General features: G+C 30.1%; 1 protein-coding gene across 1 annotated transcript in view; it reads left to right on the top strand.

Moving 5' to 3' along the window:
- The window catches only part of Capa (cardio acceleratory peptide capability), a 48,118-nt gene extending 42,036 nt beyond the window's left edge, over positions 1 to 6,082 (top strand). The window contains exon 4 of the mRNA XM_075378516.1: positions 5,849 to 6,082. Within this exon, the coding sequence (XP_075234631.1) occupies positions 5,849 to 5,970 (122 nt within the window). The 3' untranslated portion in view covers positions 5,971 to 6,082. The remainder of the gene's footprint in view (positions 1 to 5,848) is intronic.
- The last annotated feature ends 14,044 nt before the right edge of the window (positions 6,083 to 20,126 follow it).

Raw genomic sequence — 20,126 nt, 5'->3', positions numbered from 1 at the left:
GAAAAAAATGAAAAACCTCATACAAACATAGGTCTGGAAACGCTTTGTTTTTGAGTTACGGCTAGCGAAAGATTTCGCCCAGATTTCAGTCCTAATAAAAAGAACCCCTACTGTAATCTTTGGGGCTAAAATTAAGGAATAAAGTTGGTGGTTTCTTATGTAATTTAACCTGGAAAATAGGATAAAACAGCTCCCAGAACTGTAACTCCAGTAGTTTTTAAGATATCGGACGTAAAACACAAAATTATGTATCGAAAAAAGTTTTTTTTTAGGTTTGTAATACAATACCTTTATTAAATAACTAATAAATGCGAAACATTTAGTAATAAAACTTGCGGAGAATTTAATTATGAGAAAATTAATGTAAATACAGTCAATAAAAAGCAAATAAAAACTTTTAAAAATGTTTTTTTTATTGAAGCAAAACAGACGAAAAATAGATAGAAAATCGTGTTATTCTTTCTGTACCTAAAACATTATTCTTAATATAGCAAAACAAAAGAATAAAATGCATGAAATTATAATTAATAACAGGATAACAAACTTCAGTTACAGTAATTATTCGAAATTCCCACCTTCACAATGTACGCAGCACTCTGCCAAACGTAAAATACAGGTGTTCCATATAAAACACAACCCAACCTTATATTGGTAGGTATTGAAATAATAAAAAGGCATGTGTAAATGTAAATGTAATTTCTATTATTACCATCCATTACCTTACATTTAGAGTAAATGTTGGAAGTGGCCGCCATCTTCTTGAATACAAGCTTCAATTCTTTTTACAGCGTTTCTTGCAACGTTTTTCAAAGTTTGTGGCTGGATATTTAATACAGCTTGTTCAATATTGATTTTCAATCGTTCAAATGTTCGTGGTTTGTTGCTGTAGGCTTTTTCTTTGAGGTAACCCCGTAGAAAAAAATCCGCCGCAGTCAAATCTGGAGATCTTGGTGGCCACAAGCCTCGACCGATAACACGATTACCAAAGAATTCCTCGACGAAATCAGAAGTTGAACCTGCGTAGTGCGATATCGCACCGTCATGTTGTAGCCGGCAGTGTCTGTTTTCCTCTTCCAAGAGTGCGATGAACTGAAATAAAATATCCTGATATCGTTCTGCATTAATGGTGTACTCGAAAAAAATAGGACCGATTATTTTCTTCCGAGATATCGCGCACCACACGCCCGACTTCTGCGGGTGTAATTCTTTTTCGTGATAAACGTGGGGATTTTCAGCGCTCCAAATTCTACTGTTTGGCTGTTTACGTCGCCATCCGAATGAAACCGTGCTTTATCTGTGAAAAATAACGAATCCATAACATTAATTCCCTCGCGCAGAAATCGACGGAACCGTTGACAATATTGTAGCCGTTTTTCTTCGTCGGGCTCAAGAAGTTGATGAACCTTTTTGAATGCGATAAGGTCGTAATTGTAATCGTTTGGTCGCCCGATGAACAGTTGATTTAGACATATTAATTTCAGCAGACAAACGTCTGATCGATTTATTTGGCGAGGCGAGTAATCGGTCTTTTGGTTGATTATTATTAGCTGTAATGCTAATGAGTGTACGTAAATGTATATATTTAGTAAATATTTTATATTTGTAAAATATGATCAATCTTTCAAACAAGGAGGAATAACATTTAATAAAATAATTTTGAAGGAACATTTTTGATTCATTACGTGTATAAATAATAACCAATAAAAATGTAAAATAGGTCAAAATATATTATAAAAGTATGAGAAAATGTAATAACTAAACATCTGACTTCATTCTTTATAACTTCAATTAATCTTTCATCACCATAATATGTATAAAACCATTAATCACCACAGAAAAACACGAAACAACTACGCATAAATAAACAGAATTATAAAAGTTATAATCTATAATTTTAAAAAGAAATAAAAAAAATGTTTTCTCATGAGAAAACAATATTTTTAAAAAAATTGCTTTATATTGTTTCCGAATGCAGCAAATTTTTTAATTATATGATACCTCTATTTAAACACATATTATATTATATATATATATATATATATATATAAATATCAAAAAAAAAATTTTTTTAATGGTGAAGGTGCAAAATTATTTAAATGAATAAATAAAATCAATTTAAAATTATTACAAATTAAAAAAATAATACATTTCATTTCTTTTTAATTTTTTACAATTTGAAGATAACACTTTAATTTATCATTCTTTTTTCTTTTAGCAGGGTAAAATTGTTGTTCAAATGCCCTCTTTGAAGGATTATGCATTATCGCATAAAATATTTTCCCTTAGACAGGTACCTCGCACCATATATTCATAGCTAAACTTTTAAGATACTAATAATTCATTTCCTTTAACATTATCTTAAAATATGCAGTCTTTTTATAGACTATTTTACTTTTTACCTTCTAGCATTATTTTTTATAATCAGTCCTAGTTTTATACTACTCCCCAAGCAATTAGGGTTCCTATTCGAACTGTTCTGAGTAACCTTTAAGTTTTTGTTAACTCTCCTCATTAGTTTATTTTTTTGGTTTATCTGTAAAAAAAAATTTAATCTTTTCCAATCCTCTCTACATGATCACATTTCAAATACCTCTATTTTTCTTAGTATCCATATTTCACATGATTACAGAAATACATTCCAAATGTTAACACTTCACAAAGTGCTTTTCCATGTCTAACACATTCCTCCAACTTATTGCATAATTTCAGTTCCTTTCTGTTGAATATCTCCTTGTATTCCCACTGCTATTCTTGTTTTTATTTCATTTTTACTTTTACAGTTTTCTGTAAACATGGTACCTGACAGTTTTATTTGTTCGGGTTTCCTTTTGTGTAGATATTCATCAGCTTGTTGTATCTTACTGTCTACTTAATAATAATGAAAAATGTTAATCATATATTACAATTTTGAATTAAAATTTTAGATTTAAGGTATTTTTACTTTTTTTTTCCTGTTTAGCCTCCGGTAACTACCGTTTAGATAATTCTTCAGAGGATGAATAGGATGATATGTATGAGTGTAAATGAAGTGTCTTGTACAATCTCAGTTCGACCATTCCTGAGATGTGTGGTTAATTGAAACCCAACCACCAAAGAACACCGGTATCCACGATCTAGTATTCAAATCCATGTAAAAATAACTGGCTTTACTAGGACTTGAACGCTGTAACTCTCGACTTCCAAATCAGCTGATTTGGGAAGACGCGTTAACCACTAGACCAACCCGATGGGTTGAGGTATTTTTACTTATTTACTCAGAATATAACTTATGGATGTTTTCTCTTAATAAAGATTAGAACTTTATTAAGAGAAGACTTTTATACCATAGATCCACTTACAAAGGTGCCTTTTGTCTTCTTAAATGGAATAGGAGACACTCAAATGTAATAATATAATATATCCTAATGTACCTTTGGATATAAAATAAGGTAGCTGTATAATTGAATTATACATTCCCATTTTAAGTATAATATCATCTACTGGGGCTTCCTCAAAAAGTTTCCAAGACACAAAAACAGGCTATCAGATCATTTACCTGATCTCCGTAAAAAATTTACCTAATCTCCATTTACCTGACCTCTAAATAAAAATAAATGTATTTATATTTATGAATGTACAGTCTTTACTAAAAATAATAGTCACTTATTAAAAAAAAAAAGAACAGAAAAAATACACAGTTATTTTTAATTTAGTTTAACCAAGAGTAAAGGCACTGTTTGTGTCATGCATATATGGCTGTAACTACATACTTTTTAAAAAATACAAATCGAAGGTAATTTTTTTCTATAAAATGTTGTACCTCAGTTGTTGGTGTTCCCACGCATCGCATATATCAATCTATAACTCTACGAGAGTATGGGTTAATAATCAACATAGAGGAACACCTCCAATTGTATCCAAAATTTAGTAGCCAAAACAGTATTCTTTCCTTTCAGAAAAAATATTTTTTCTTGCAAAGTAAATCACACAGGGTCTTTTGATAGACCTTTCAGCTGTAATCAGATATACATCTGAAATACACTGTCATAAAATAACAACAGGAATATATCCAAAAAGGGTATCATTAGATTTCTAATAAAACAACAGATTCATTAGAAAAAATATAATGGCGAAAATTATATAATGCCCTACATTTAATTCTAGTTAAAGACTATGCCTAACCATAAACCTTAACATTACATATAACTTTAACTACGCATATTCAAATGCACTTTTCTCTGTAAATTCTCCAAATGTCAATAAAAAAAAAAACTGACAACACAGTTGCAGGACTTTCCCATCATGCTGCTAAATCCATATTCCGTTGTGCATTCCATTATATCAAGCTTTAATAACACCATCAATTCAATAAATAATTTTGAGGACAGCACGATAAAAATTTCCCAAGTTACAGAACATATCCACAGTTTAGAAGATAAAATTAAACATGACTTATGTTTTGAGCAACTTATAGTTGAGTTAGAACACTTTATCACTAAATTGAATGTCAGACAAAATAGGGTTATTAATTCTGTTCTTCTTGCAAGTAAAGATCTTTCACACCCAACTATTACATCCCTTAATCAACTAAACAATATTCTAAAATTGATAGTGTGTAAAATACCCAAAGCATTACAATTACTAATTGTAGTTTGATGTTCCTGTCGCTGTTTCTGTACATGGCTTACACAAATGTACACACACAACTTAATTTAGAATATTTATTATTTTTTTAAATATAATATTTTTTTGTTTATTTAATTCAATGATTCTAACTAATGTGCGTGCACATACCACATTTAATTCTTGCAATGTGGCAGTACTAGCAGCATTGGTAAGTGATAACTAAACTAATGTAATTTCACAACTTACATAGAACAAATTTTGCTTTTATGATTGACAGCTGTTGCAGCTGTAAGGCTTAACGTACCAGTTACCAAGTAAACCAGGCAATCGATTTCAGGACCCAGCCAGGCCGAGTTATTTTTTTACACTTTAAATATTAGTCATTTATTTAATTCTACCACCCCCCTGTAACGTTACAACATAGCAGATGACTACAACAGCGTTTTTTGGTGTGGTGGTGTGATTTTGTAAAGGTGTTTATTTGCAAATATTGTTATTTTTTAATAGTTAACTATGTACCTAAGAAAAATATAAATTTAATTAGGCGAAATCTCAAGATACTGAGGGTGACCTTGCTCTACAGCCTCACCCCCTTGACCTTTTAAGTTGAAAACTTAATGGCATCAATGCCCATATATAGAAGTAATCTGACCAAGTTTGGTCAAAATCAGTCCAGTAGTTCTGGGGATATAAGGTGATTTAGAGGCCAACTCCAAACACACACATGTAAATACAAGCATGAACATCTGTAAAAATGTCCATAAAGTTTTTTGGGTTCCTTAAGAGTCAAAATGATAAGATCCATTAAAAACTACATATGCCCAAATTGGACCATTTACGATACTTTCCCTTCTAGCGCTATAGCTCCGCTACAGCGATATCTAGATGGGAAAGTAAAAGTAGTTTACATATTTGGGTTATACTAACATGTACTCTGAAAACATGAGTTGATCGAGAAAAAATGGAAGGATGATTAGATAGAATAAATATTTTTTAAAATCATCTAACAACTCAAGTGAATCACTCTTATCTGTAATTCAAATGTAAGATTCAGCAATCATGAGAGATAATCGCTTATATATACATTTATTTTTCAGTCAAACATCCACACTTGGAACTTTACTCTTGACTAACTAAACTATGTTCTATTTATATATAAAAAACTACAAGTAATTTATAAATTCTTAATAATGATCATACTTAAGTGACTATTTATCTAATATTTTTCTTATATATTTTTCAGAATTTCCAAGCATAACAAGTCGACAACAACCTGAAGCTTTTACACCTCGTCTAGGACGAGAATCCAGTGAAGACATTTGGGATGACTATGAACATCAAAGAACTTCCACTGATCGTCTTTAAGTTAAAAAAAATAAATAAATAATTTATGTTAAAATTATTCATACATTGAAAAAAAAATAAATGTATAAATAACATATACAAATAACATTAATAATAACAATAATTGTAAAATAACAAAATGCTATAAGCTGATTGTTAGGTTACTATAATAATAAATAATAAGATTATTATTTATTTATTATTATCATTATTATTTTCATTATTGTTATGTTTATTTAACATAATTTTATTGGTGAAATCAATTTTTAATGTAACTTTAAAAAAATGTAATATTAAATTTAAATAAAATGTCTTTTAAAAAAAGAATTTCTGCAACTTTTTATTTTAAAAATAAGAAAAACTTTTGCTAATTTTAATAATAAACACATGCATATTAAGTATTAACTATATAAAATGATGTTTGATTTATACAAAAAATGACATCAAGACTTTATTTTTTTACAACATTTTAACCTAAGAAATAAATTTATATTTACATGCACCTGTAATCATCTTTAGTTATGAGGAATCCATTCTTTCTCTGAGAAGGTAAGAAAATAGAGAGGAGGTTCTTCAAATGTATTTAGAAATCTTTGTTTTACTAAGATTTTATAAGAAATCACTGACTTTTATCTATTTGCTAAAGTGTAGTTCCTTTATCTTTTACCAAATATAGCAACAAAAGTAAATATTCATTCACTTATATAGTGTCTGGCTGCTTTAAAGAAAAAAGATAACAGTATTAATTGAATTGTCTAAATACTGGTAATTTTTTATATAGATAATGGAAATGGAATCTCTTGATGTTTACAAATCAAAATTATACAGGATATTCATTTATGCAGGGATCTCCTCAAGTTTAGAAATTAAAAAAACTATGAAAATAAAATTGAATAATTTCATCTAATATTTCTTATTTCTATTTCTCTCTCCGATCATCACCATAAGTATACTTCCACATGCAATAGAACTTCAGGGATGAACAAGATTGTTATAGTTAGGAATCTATACTTGTTATACGATGCCTCTTTAATTTCTGGATGTAAAACAATTTTGTTGCAGCAGGTATTTGTGCATTAATCAGGCATGTGCTGCTTTCATCTCGGTAAAAATTCCCTGATCTTTCTGATTGGAGGATTGTAGGCCAATAGACATTTTTGTTCTGTCAGAAAGGGGTCTTTATTTTTTTCACTGTATGGTTTGTTTGTATGAGGCAAACAAATCCATTTGTATCAAGAAATCCTTCGAAGGTTAATAGTACTTTCTCAAAACCCACTTCTTTTTTTTTATGAATTTCTTCTTCATTTTTATTTTTGTGGATGTAGTTCTGGATTTTGTAGGTTAATATTAAAAAATGTATTATAGAGCTAGTGTAATTAATTCACTTATATGATTTGATGGCTGGGAAACTTTAATGCTCAAGTTTCCTGTCTGATAATCGTAAAATAAGCTTAACACCTGAAGTACTTATCAGCTAAAAAACTTGGACTTAATAATTCTTTTTAAAATACATTTTCTGAAATATTTCATAGCGTGTTTACCATATAATTTTTTCAATTTCTGAAAATCAGTACAGTATGTTTTTGTCAATAAGAATGCTGCAGTTCTGGTATTAACAGATAATAATATAAAAATGTCTGAAGTTATTGATTAAAATATAAATCAAAATAGTCCCAATGAACTAAACATTAACAATGGTGAAAATTAATCTATTCTTACATTAACAATATGCTTTTACTCAAATCATTGAGAAACTGATATGTTTGACCACATCAGCCAATTAAGAACAATTTTTTGAAAATAAAACAGGATAATTTGAACCAAAGAAAAGCAGATGTTTAAAAATATTAATTACAATATTTTTTTTTTGGAATTATCACGTCAACTGGTTTAATGATATTCTTCATTCCTTCCTGTTCTGTGCTAATCTTTCAACCTCAACATAATTATTACAATCCACATTCATAATTATTCCTTCTACACATCCTTTCATCATTAAATTAATGTGGATGTAATATATGACCCATCGACCTAGTTTACCCATTTACAAGATTCTGCCACAAATTTTTCTTTTATTTGTCTCTTTTCCTCTTTATTTTGAATTTTATCAACTCACCTAATTTTCATTACTCTCTTGTAATAACACCACATTTCAAAAATTTATATTACTTTCTTTCTGTTTTTCCTATTGTCCATATTTATCATAAACTACTACCTCCACATTCATATTTTTATAATTCTGTATCTAATACTAGCAGACGACTTCTTTCTTGAATGACAGCTGTTGTTGCTTAGCCTAGTTTGTTTTTTTTAATCGACATTACTTTATCCATATCCTTTGTAACTTTATTTTACCTAAGTAAAAAAATTCTCATACTTATGGTATATTATGTTCCTCTATCTTAATATTTAATTCCCCATTATCCTGTTTCTGCCAAATTTCATTATTTTCATTTTAATGTTACTTATTTATAAACTAAATTTCTCCTCAACCAATAATTCCATTCCATATTTCTAAAACTCCTCTTTGATTTCCGCTAGAAGATCAATGTGTCAATGATCTACCCAAATAAAAAACACCAACGAAAATAGTTCTTCCAAGCTCAAGTCTGGCTAAATTATTTTCTAATTATAAGTATAGACTCTCAACAGTAGTTTTCATTATAACCCAGCTATTTAAAATCCAATTTGAAGAAACAAAGAGACATTTTGTTCACAATGTAATTCTTAAAATTTTAATTAATAAACAATTACTTTCTACCACTAGTAGTTATTGAGCAAGTGAAGAGTGAAAAATTAAGATGGCTAAAATTTTACAATTTACCTAATAAAATTCCATATTTATTTTTCTAATAAAGAATGATAGTTTAAAAAATGTATGAGAAATTATATTAAAATACCTAAATCCAATCTGGGAATAAAAGATTCCACTTAAAAAAAAAAAAACATACAAAAAAGGCATTTTCAGATTTGTGTTTATAGAAACCTTTTTACTAATAATGATGTTAGCATTACACTAGTGAATTATTGGATGGCATTTTTTTGTGTACTCTGTATATTCTAAAATAAAATCTGTTGAAAAGTACAAGAGGAGAAAAACTTGATAAGTCAACATTTTTAACATTTTTTTCTGTTTTTATGGCATATTTATTACTAGTACTTTAACTAAAGAACTAAAATAAACTGTTCAGCTTTCACTGATGATATGGAATTATTAACTAAAAGCTGGAATGAAGCTGAATAACAAATTAAAGAATTAAACAAATAAGCTGCTAAAATGGGACTAAAAATAGCGTTCAAGAAAATGAAAATTTTGTTTAATATAAAAACTGTCCAAATTTCCTTAGTATAGAAAAATAAAAATAAAAACAGAGAAAGTAAATAATTTCAAGTACCTCAGAGAATGGATCAGTTGGTATTCTTTAGATAAAAAACCATCAACAGTTAGAGCTAATAAAACATCATTAGCTCTCCCAGCTAATGAAAAATAAATTTAACAAACAGTATTTATCATGTAACTCAAAATTCTTACAGTAATAAACCCAGAAGCACTCTATGTAACAGAAACACTAAGAATGTGCAACAAAGGTCCACTAGATAATCTAGAAAAACAAAGGAAATTTAAAAGAAAATTTTAGGTCCTAAATTTCAAAATAATCAGGTAACATTAATTCCAATTAACAAACTTTATGCTAAAATTGGAAAACTGTCAGACAAAATAAGTAAAAGACAGATTACATTTTATTCCCATTTATTTGGAATGAATAACAGAAGATTGACTAAGCAAATTTTTGTTTCTTCCAAAGTAAAAGAACTGAAGAAATTATAAGAGAAAGTAAAATTTTAAAGAGGATATTAAACGATGAAAGTAAAATGTTCTGAGAAACACCAAAAAAAAACAACAACAGAGCTGAACTTTCCAAACAATAAGGAAAGAGATTTCAGAAAGAATGAAGAGGTACTCGGCAAATAAAAAAAACAGACAAAAAAAGAAACAATTTCAAATAAATAAATTATCTAAAGTGTTCCAAAGTGAACTATTTAGAAAAATTTGGAAAAATTATATATATATTTTATATTATATAATATAGTATTACAGTAACATTACTATAATATAATATAGTTATTATACACCATTCACTGTGTACAATTTGGCTTTCAAAAAACCCCAAAAAAAAACAGTTTTCATATGAACACAACGTTCATATGAAAACATATACGTTCATATAAAACATATGAAAAATATGTGCTGGGTGACACAATAACAGATAACTAACAGCTAAAAGTTAGTGTCCCCTGCATACATTTCTAAATTCTACAACAGTTAGGATGTTTTGGTTTATATATTTAATATTAATAGTTTGTTGTAACTCTTATTCAATTGTTGTTAGTTTTTTTATCTTAATTGAGACTAATAGCAATTAAACATATAAAAGAACAAGCTATTATATTTCAGGATTAGTTGAAAAATAATAAGGATACTGCTGCTACTGTTCATGAAAAATATATTTGAGTTTCCTAATTCTTAATTACAGATTTCTCAAATTTGCATAAACTGAACATAAAATTTTAAGATTACTAGAGATAAAGATTTTCAAAATCAAGTAGGTATAAAATTAATTGTATTTCAGAAAACAAACAACTTGCTGTTGGTGATACTAGTAAAGTACCCTGAAACATTAACCACATTACCTTTTATTAGGCTGAAAATACCCAAAACATGTTTATAAAAGATTCAAAAGGAATTAAATTTTATGTGTTTTCAGCCAAAATTATATACTGTAATTTGTAAATGATGATTTTAATAAAATAATGGAATTTTCTGAGGAATTTATTATTTGTGGTGAAGCAAATCCATACTTCTTTATATGATGTGGTTTGATCATAAATGCTTCAAACTGAATGGCCTAATAAACTAACACATTTTGTAAATTGGACTGATGAAAATCTTTCCACAATTATGTACATGGAATTCATGCTTTGGGTGGGGCTCACAGAAAAAAGTGTTGGGATCTTCAATTAAACTGATTCAAATCATGAGATGTATTACTCCTGAGTTATTAAACAACCCTGTGGTTTAATATCATCCATCCCTATATTTGGCAGAAAAATGGAGCATTTATGCAGAGACATTGATCTGGATAAATGACACTTTCATGTGATTTGACACTTTGCAGTTTTTTGTTCTGAGATCATCAGACTTTGGATTTTCTTTAAATCGAAACGACCTCAACCATCTTAGGTTGTTGATTAAAATATAGTTGATTTTATAAATTGGGACAAAGCTTTGTTGGAAAGTGTAAGAAAATTCGGTAGTTAAATGCTGTTATGAATGCATACATGCAGAAGGACACTTTGAATACCTTCTTATTTAATGAACTGATGGTATTAAAACATACAATAATAAACAATTTTTTACTTTAAATCTTTTTTATTAACTATGTTTTTTTTTTTTTATTAGTAATTGGGAAACTGAATTTTAGTCCTGCAGGTTTATACCTGCACTATACTTATACTACACTTCTTAACTAGAATAGTTCCAACAAAAAATTAAAATTATTTTTTATAATTACTTTTTTATTTTTATGATAATACAATCCAAGTTTCTACCCCTATTATATTAATTTATTTCATTCAAGACAGAGTTGTCCTTTCATTTTATCTACATTGGGTGCAACAATTAACACAATTATTTGAGTGTTCATCATCATCATCATCGTCATCATCATCCTCCCCCCAACTATCATCAGATTCATCACATTTATGAGTATCCTTACATGCTTTTTCTTCACTCTTATTTTCTTTTAATATATTCGGAATTTCATTGCGACCATCTTTATCAGAAAGATTTAATCTATTTGACAATAACCGAAACATTGAATCTGTTTGCTGCGACTGATTAACTTGTGGCTTTTGATCTTTTTCATCAAAAATTTGAAATTGTTTTTCTTTTTTTCCACTCCAATCCATAAAAGCATTTGAACAAGAACTAATATTTTTTCTTATTGATGAAGAAACATTTTCACATAACATACCCTTATTCAAACTAGGAGACTTATCTACATTTGTATTAAATATTGATTTTTTTGGTTCAATAGATTTACAGCCTTGATTTGAATTTGAGTCTTTATCACTCAATTTATCACCTTTAATAACTACCGATGACTTTCTTGGTGAGATGATTTTACTTTCACTATCACATTTTTGAGAACTAATACATTTATCCACCCTACGTTCTGAATTTCTAACATCAAATTCAGGATATTTATGTTTTATATTTTGATGAAATTTAGGGGAACTTTTGTCTCTATCATCTTGTATATTTTTGTATTCAAAATTACACACTTGTTTTATGAATTCATTAGAATGGATGTCTTTAGCATTTTTAGGACAAATGTACGATTGCTGTTTATTTACATTATCAAAATTATTAGTACAACAGTCTGCATGTTTCTTTGCATAAGTTGTTCCTTTAACAATAAAATCTGGTGGAATATTATTACCCCATACGATTTGTCTATTTCTCATTATTTCTTCATTAACCGGATCAAACTGTTGACTTTCTTTTTCAACAAAACTATCTCTGTTCTGTGACTGAGCTGAATATTTTTGTCCAACTAGATTATCCATATAACTTGACATACGTTCTTCTAGATCTTGCAATTTTTTTTCATTTTTTTCCAGAAGAACTAATGTAGCTTCTTTTTTACACTGACAGTTCTGTAAATTAGCTGCTTCATTACATAAACATTCTTGTTGATTTTCATCACCTTTAAATTCTTCAGCCAGTGTTTTTTCAGATTTTTTCTTATACTGATTATCACTGTTTATATTATTTATTTTAAAATCGACTACGCACAATGAAGGTTCTAAATTTTGAACGTCACACTCACGTTCTGAGTTTTGTTCCAATTCTTGACTTATTTTACCTTTCACATGTTTATGTTTTTTCTTTTTATTATTTTTTACACAAAAACATATATTACATCCTTTTTTACATTTTACATTTTTCAATTTTTCTGCAATTTTTTTTAAAAATGTTTTGTGTTCATCGCAAAGATCAGTTTTATCAATAATTGATTTGAAATCAGAATCTGAAAATTTTGAACAATTTTGTTCACTTACTTTCTTTTTTTCAACTGAATATGATGATGAATCTGATTCACCGACTTCAAAAAAAGGCTCATAATCACTTAAATCAAAAAAAAAAGACATAGCTTGTTTATTTTTTGATTCTTTGTTTTCTACAGTTTTATTTTCATCAACTGATGTAGTAGATCTTATATGCTGAGCCTCTTCAGGGTTCTTTACCTTTTGAAGACAATCATAACAATCATATGGTATTTGTTTCCCTTCTTTCTCTAATTTATAAACATACTGCATGTGTTGTTTCAACAAGTTATCTGAAATCCTGCAGCTTTTTTGATTATCACTGGTACAGTTACCATTCACAGTAATTACTGGTAAACAATCTTCATCATCATCAATATCAGGATACCATTTACTTTCATCATATTGGTGAGGCTTTTTACAATTATCTGCAAAATGTTTAATACATATGATCATATAATCTTTTTATCATACAATCAATTAACTAAACTTTTAGATAAAATACATCATTCTAAAGATTCAAGAAAAAATTATATTATTAAAAATAATATATCTCTGAAAAAACTGAAAAAAAAAATCAAATACATTAGATAAAATTAATGTATTTGTAGATCATACTACAGATTATTATGTACTACGAATATTATTGTATATTATATATAGAGTGAGTAACTAAAACCAAACTGGACCAGTTCAAACTGCATTTAACGATGTTACTATTGATTGTGTATGTTACTACTCTCATCTACTGTTGTCAATTTAAAACCCTTACTAGGTATTAAAAATTAGAAAATAATTATAAAATAAGATCCTTTCTCTAACACTGAGATATTGTACTGAGTTACATGAAAGTATACATATAATTGTGTAATTGTGTGCATGCACATGTGTGTGTATGTGTGTAAAAGCAAAGAATGTACAAATTTTTAATTTACTAACATCAATCTTCACTATTCATATTTACAGGTGCCAAACAATGATTAAGAAGTCTATTTTTAATGTAGTCTATTTTTAAGTCTATTATATGTAAAATTATGAACGGACAAAAGTTATAACTCAGCAAGTAGGATGTAATAACTATGTTGACATTGAAAAATTAACAGAAAAAATTAAAAAGGATCAAATACTGTGTGCAAATTTTAAGAGAATACACTGCATAAATAATTCATAATTAATGTAAAACTAAAAAACTTTTGAAACCAATAGACCTGATGGTTCTTTAAAACATTGTTGTGACATTTTTCTTGAATTATAGTAAACTTAAATGGTAGTAACATAAGATTTAAAAGCGAGTTTATACTCTTCATTATAAATGTAATGAAATTATATATTTAATTGATTATGTGAACATTTAAAAAATTAATAAAACTGAAATGTACATGTTGTAGCCTATTTATTGTGTTTTACTAATATTTATAACAGCATGAGAATTACATATTGTTAAATTTTTTTTAATAAATCATTAGAATAAACACTTCACTACAAATTTTGTTTATTTTTATTAATCAGCTGTATAAAGTAATTAACTAAAAAAAAAACAAATATATATGTAAAATTGATTTATTTGGTACACATGTTTAAAAAATTAATTAAATATTTATTGAGTTCATGACAAGAATTTTTCAGTAAACAATTAATCTTCTACCTCTACAATAGTTCTACAGAATTATTTATGTTATTCAACACAAAATCAGTAAAAACTGTTTTCAATAAATTGTTTTCGCTTATAAAAAGAGTATCAATATTATTTTTTAAATATAAATGTTTTAAAAGTATTTAAGAGTGCTCAAATTTTTTTTTGACAAATATCTGCAATCTGTTCCCTTGGAACAATGGAACAATGAATATATATGTTAAATAACTATAACTGACTTGAAGGTGAGAAAGCCTAACATCAATTAATTCCAATATATTTTGTAAATATATTCTAGTATATTCCTAGTAAAGGCAGGTTACTTTTGTAAGGATTTGAATGCTACATCATGGATACTGGTGTTCTTTAGCGGTTGGGGTTTCAATTAACCACCACCTCAGGAATGGTCGACCTGAGACTGCACAAGACTACTACAGTTCATTTACATTAATACATATCATCCTTATTCATCCTCTGAAGTAACACCCTAAGCTGGATACAGAGGCTAAACAGAAAAAAGAAAGAAAGCTGCTGATGGATGATAATGAAGTGAATTTTTTGTAGTATGTGAAAAAATTCCATGCCTCAGAGAACACAAATCTAGAAACTCCAAATGAAAGGCAGGACACTACACTCTGCCATGGAGATTGATGCTTAATAAATAAAACAAAATTTATCCCACCTAAAAAGACAAAAGCCATCTAAACAAGTATATTTCGGCAGTTTGAATTCGGAGTCTGTTAGTGATTTACCATATGCTGGGAATCCATGTCCATGGAGATCACAGGAGATAATTATATTTTAAAAAGTAAATATTTTTTTGGCAGCAGAAAACTCTAAAGATTGGTACAGCTGTGTATAGCTGCTTCATTAAAAATGAATATTTAGTATATTTCTATAGATGTATTTATTAGTGTAATAAATAATTCTGTAAAACTGTTGTTTGAGGAGAATTGTACATTGAAAATTTCATATGATGAACACAATAGATTTTTTATTATTTTTCTAAACAATTTATAAATAAAGGATTGCTAAATAAATTTGTAATTTTGTCATAGTGATGTTTAAAGTAAAATATAAAAGAAAAGTATCATTATATGAAATATTTTTTAATATTTGAATCACTAATATAATAAAATTGGATTATTGCTCACTATTTACAATGAGTATTCCACATTTTTATTTTTAGTTATACAAGATTAACAATACTGAATCAGAAACTGTTTTTTTTTTTCAATTATTGAAAAAAAAATATTTTACATTTCTGTGATTTCAAATAAAATTAAACTTTACGAATATAAACATTTATTGTGCTGTATTACATAAATGCATTATAATGTAATAGGTACTAGGTGCTTGCCAGAAATGACTTTGAAAAATTCTTCCAACACTGGAAACATCACTGGATGGTTATTACATTAGAAGGGGGGCTATTTTGAAAAATACAAGTCGTTGAATTAAATAGGTTAAGTATTTTTGTTTTCATGAGCCAAGGTCACTTTTGATAATACCTTGTCGTCAACAATACCATCAAAAAGAATCTCAAACATTAGATACAAATTAAACCAATAAATTTGTAACACACGTGTTATAATTTTAACATTTAACATCAAGCAAACTTATTTTATTTTCCATGTAATTTTTCCACTCTTCACTTTCCATGTATAGCTGACATATGAAACTACAATAAATATTAAAACAATAAACCCACAAGGAAACAAAAATTTAAAATTTCTATTCTGGTTTTTTAAAACGTCTAGTCCTCATGGAAGTCAATATTTATGTTAAAAAATCAATATTAAAATTAAACCTTTTTTATCTATACCATTAAATTTATTCTGTAGCAACTTTTATTTCTCTAAGACAGCGTTTCTCAACCTAGGAGTCGCGAAATTAGCCATAACTTTACGCATCAACGATAATGAAATCAATTTAAGAGAAAAAAAAAATCGTTTATTATAAACAATTTATTTACATTTATAAGTACATTTATTTATAAGTAAATTACTTATAATTTATTTACATTTATAAGTATTTCAGTAAAGAAAATAAATTAATGGGATAGTTGCGTTTGTTTTTCATTTAAAAGTTTCTACATACGTGGATGTGAAATTTTTTTCAAGTGATAAAAGATGATTCCTATATAGAGTTTTTAGCACAACCGTAGGCGAAAGACCCTTTTCACAAAGGTAAGACGTGGCGAAAGGGATTAATATTTTCAATGCTTTTGAGACTAAATTCCCATATTCACTTCGACGAGCAAGCCAAAATGTATCTAAATATTCAGATGTGAATTGTAGTTGTAACGTTTTCTCGGCAGACATTTCGATAAGCTAGTAATGAATCTGAACCGGTAACTTAGCAGCTGCAACAAAACTTTCAATAAATAGATTCAGTACCATTTTCTTCAAGAAATCACTTCGGAAAATACTGCGCCAATTGATTTTTTAGCTCGCGCAAATGCATCCTGATTCTATTTAAACTGTGGTTAATAATAGTGTCTTCATCCAAATTTTTCTCAATATAATCGGAGTGAGTAAAAACTTAATGTTTGCTTTAAAGGCGAATAATCCAGATATCAAACTACTTAATGAAATCATTAACATTGTCATTAAAAAATACTTTTATCACGCCCTTACAAATTCACATTCAAATAGTTTAAATGCGAAAATATATCAGTTAATTATTACATTTTATTTGTTTATCTTGGAAAAATATTATTAATTCATCTCGTAATTCCTACAACGAGTTAATAGTTTCCCCGTGATAACCAATTGACCTCTGTATGGAAAAAGAGATTTTTTGTTTTGCCCATTTCATCGCATAGTTTAACATTTCGCCGCCTATTCTTTAATAGTCGGCTTTTAATAAAATCATTTTTACAGCTTTACAAAGAATTAATTTGAGATTTTCCAGCAAATTTTTTTGTGGTGAAAGCATGTTTGTGAAGAAAGCAGTGCGTCCATTCTGCCGTCAGTATAAGACGATCTTTTAATATTTTTCAGAAATCTACTGTTCTTTCCTGTTACCGCCTTTGCACTCTCATTACACAAGCAATATATTTTGTCGATTCTGTGTTATAGTTTTTAGTAGCTTCATAATAAAACATAAAAAAGACATTGTCCTGTTGCATGACCAGGTATCGATTTCCAAAGCAACATATTTCTTTGTTCGATTTGTCCCTAGTCCAATCATTCTCAAAAAACTTAAGAACTGAAGAAATGTTTGTCAATCTGTTGAATCATCAAATCGAATACTAAAAAATTCTCTTAAACTCACTTGCTAAATTATCTGATCGCGAACATTGGCAGCCATGCCATCGATTTGATATTGTGTTGTTAAAAAGCGGAAATTTTTTTTCATTTTTTTTTTTTTGCTCTTGCATGCCTATCAAAGGTATTGATCATATCAATTGCACCAGGCAATATGCGCTTGTACGGGGTTTGGACATCTTAGCTACACATAATGTTACATGATAGGTGCTTCAAGTGTACTTTTATAGTACTGAAAATATCGCAAGAAATTGGAATCGATCCATAGGAGACTGCTTCTGCGCACGACCTGCGCGCATCGGACGATCCCCTACGATGCAATCTATGTCGTCGCGGGATGCCCGCCCATCGACTTGATGGTCGAGGAGAGGTGTATGCGATTTGGCGGGGTCTCGAAGGAAGAGGCGAGGGCACAGATTATGGATCGATGCCAGGTGAGATGGGAGGTGTCAGGTTGACCTGTGGACCAGGCGCCTGATCCCGGACGTGAGAGCTTGGGTGGGGCGACATCATGTAGCGGTGGATTATTTCCTCACTCAGCTGCACACCGGACATGGAGATTTCGGCAGTTACCTGCACAGATTCAAACGCAGACCAACAGCGAGGTGCAGATTCTGTTACGAAGTGGACACAGTCAAGCACACTTGGTTCGACTGTGTCAGGTGGGCCGACGCGAGGAGGAGAGTTGTGGCGTTGGCCACACCAGATGACGTGATCAGACGTATGGTCAGAACACAGCAGGTTGGAGTTGGTGAGTTTGACTCGCACCTGTCTTGACACGAAGGCCAAGGAGGAACTCCCTCGACGGCGGGCGCTCCCCTGAGTGAGGACGAGCAGCAGCTGCCTGGACGACGGGAGGATGCCTTGATGGATTTCAGTTTGATACAGTAGATTAGAATTTTTATTTTTTGTTAGTATAAATAAGTGATATGTTAGGATTAGGTATGTTGTATCTTTGTGTCTCTGATTCTTGTGTCTTGCAACTTTTCTCGGACCAACCGGTGGCATAATCCACGCGCATGTCTATCATGGGAATTGTAGTACATGGGTAGCACAGGAGGAGCGTGCTGGAAGGGTTCGCTAGGGGTAAACGGCAATGTTTCTGCACGCGACGGAGGTACAATTTTCTTTTTTGCCTTTTGTAAATTGTTAGGTTAAAGTTTTTCTTGTTAGGTAGGATCTTATGTAGCGCATTAAAGTTGGCCGCTTTGTCGAATGGCCATAGGCACTACGAATGACTGCTTATGGGAAGGTAGCGGAGATAGAGTGGTCTCTATGGAGACTTGATTGTTATTATGTTAGGATAAGGTTGTTTTGATTTTTTAGCTTAAGAGTCTATGTAACTATGTGTGCGTATGCAGGTGCAGCGAGGAGCTGAAAAAGAAAGGTATTATCACGAAGGCTTCCTGGTTGATTACATGGTTAACTAGGAGGTGACTTGTAATGGATTGTGTCTGTATATTAGGTTAAGGTTGATTTGATTTTGTGTTCTGCTAAGTTAAGGTTTCTATAAATATGTGAGTGAACAAGCGCAGCGAGTGCAAGCTGTTCACTCACTGATTTGCACTGGGATGCATGAAAATACATATTACAAAATAAGAATAAGAGTAAGGCTTCAAAAAATAATGGAAGCCAGGGACGAATCGTGGCGACGTGTAGGGCCAGGTAGGTAGCCATTACGTTTAGGTTGTTCTGGTCTCCTTGCACGCAAGAGAGACGGGGTCGAGGCTCCCCGATGATGGTTTAAGGGACCCTCACGGTGTGTCTGGGTCGCGTGTGGTGACGGATACACGCAATGCGTATCCGAAACCACGTAAAATAGGGACGGGGAAAGCCCTCCAGCAGAGGAGTGTGTTGGCGCATTCCGATGAGGCTCTAGGAACTCCCAAAGGGAGATCCTCCTGCAAGGAGGCAGTTAGGGTGGGCAGAGACCGCTGCCATGACACAGGTGTTTATGCTGTCTAAACCATAACTACATTCTGTAAACAAACATGTTCTCTACATTTTTTACACTAGTATACCTCCAATTTCAGCACTGACTGGCAAGCTGCTTATACAGGGTCATTCACGGGAACCGGATGTTTTTGAACAGGGTTGTACTCGGGCGTTCGTGGTGGGAGGGGCACGTGGCTGGTGTCTGACGTTTCCTTTGTTCATAGCAT

Source organism: Lycorma delicatula, chromosome 11 (genome assembly GCF_047948215.1).
Source record: "Lycorma delicatula isolate Av1 chromosome 11, ASM4794821v1, whole genome shotgun sequence".
NCBI classification, from domain to species: Eukaryota; Metazoa; Arthropoda; class Insecta; order Hemiptera; family Fulgoridae; genus Lycorma; species Lycorma delicatula.
Note: the sequence above shows the minus strand (reverse complement) of the source record. Positions and strands in the feature narration are given on the sequence as shown.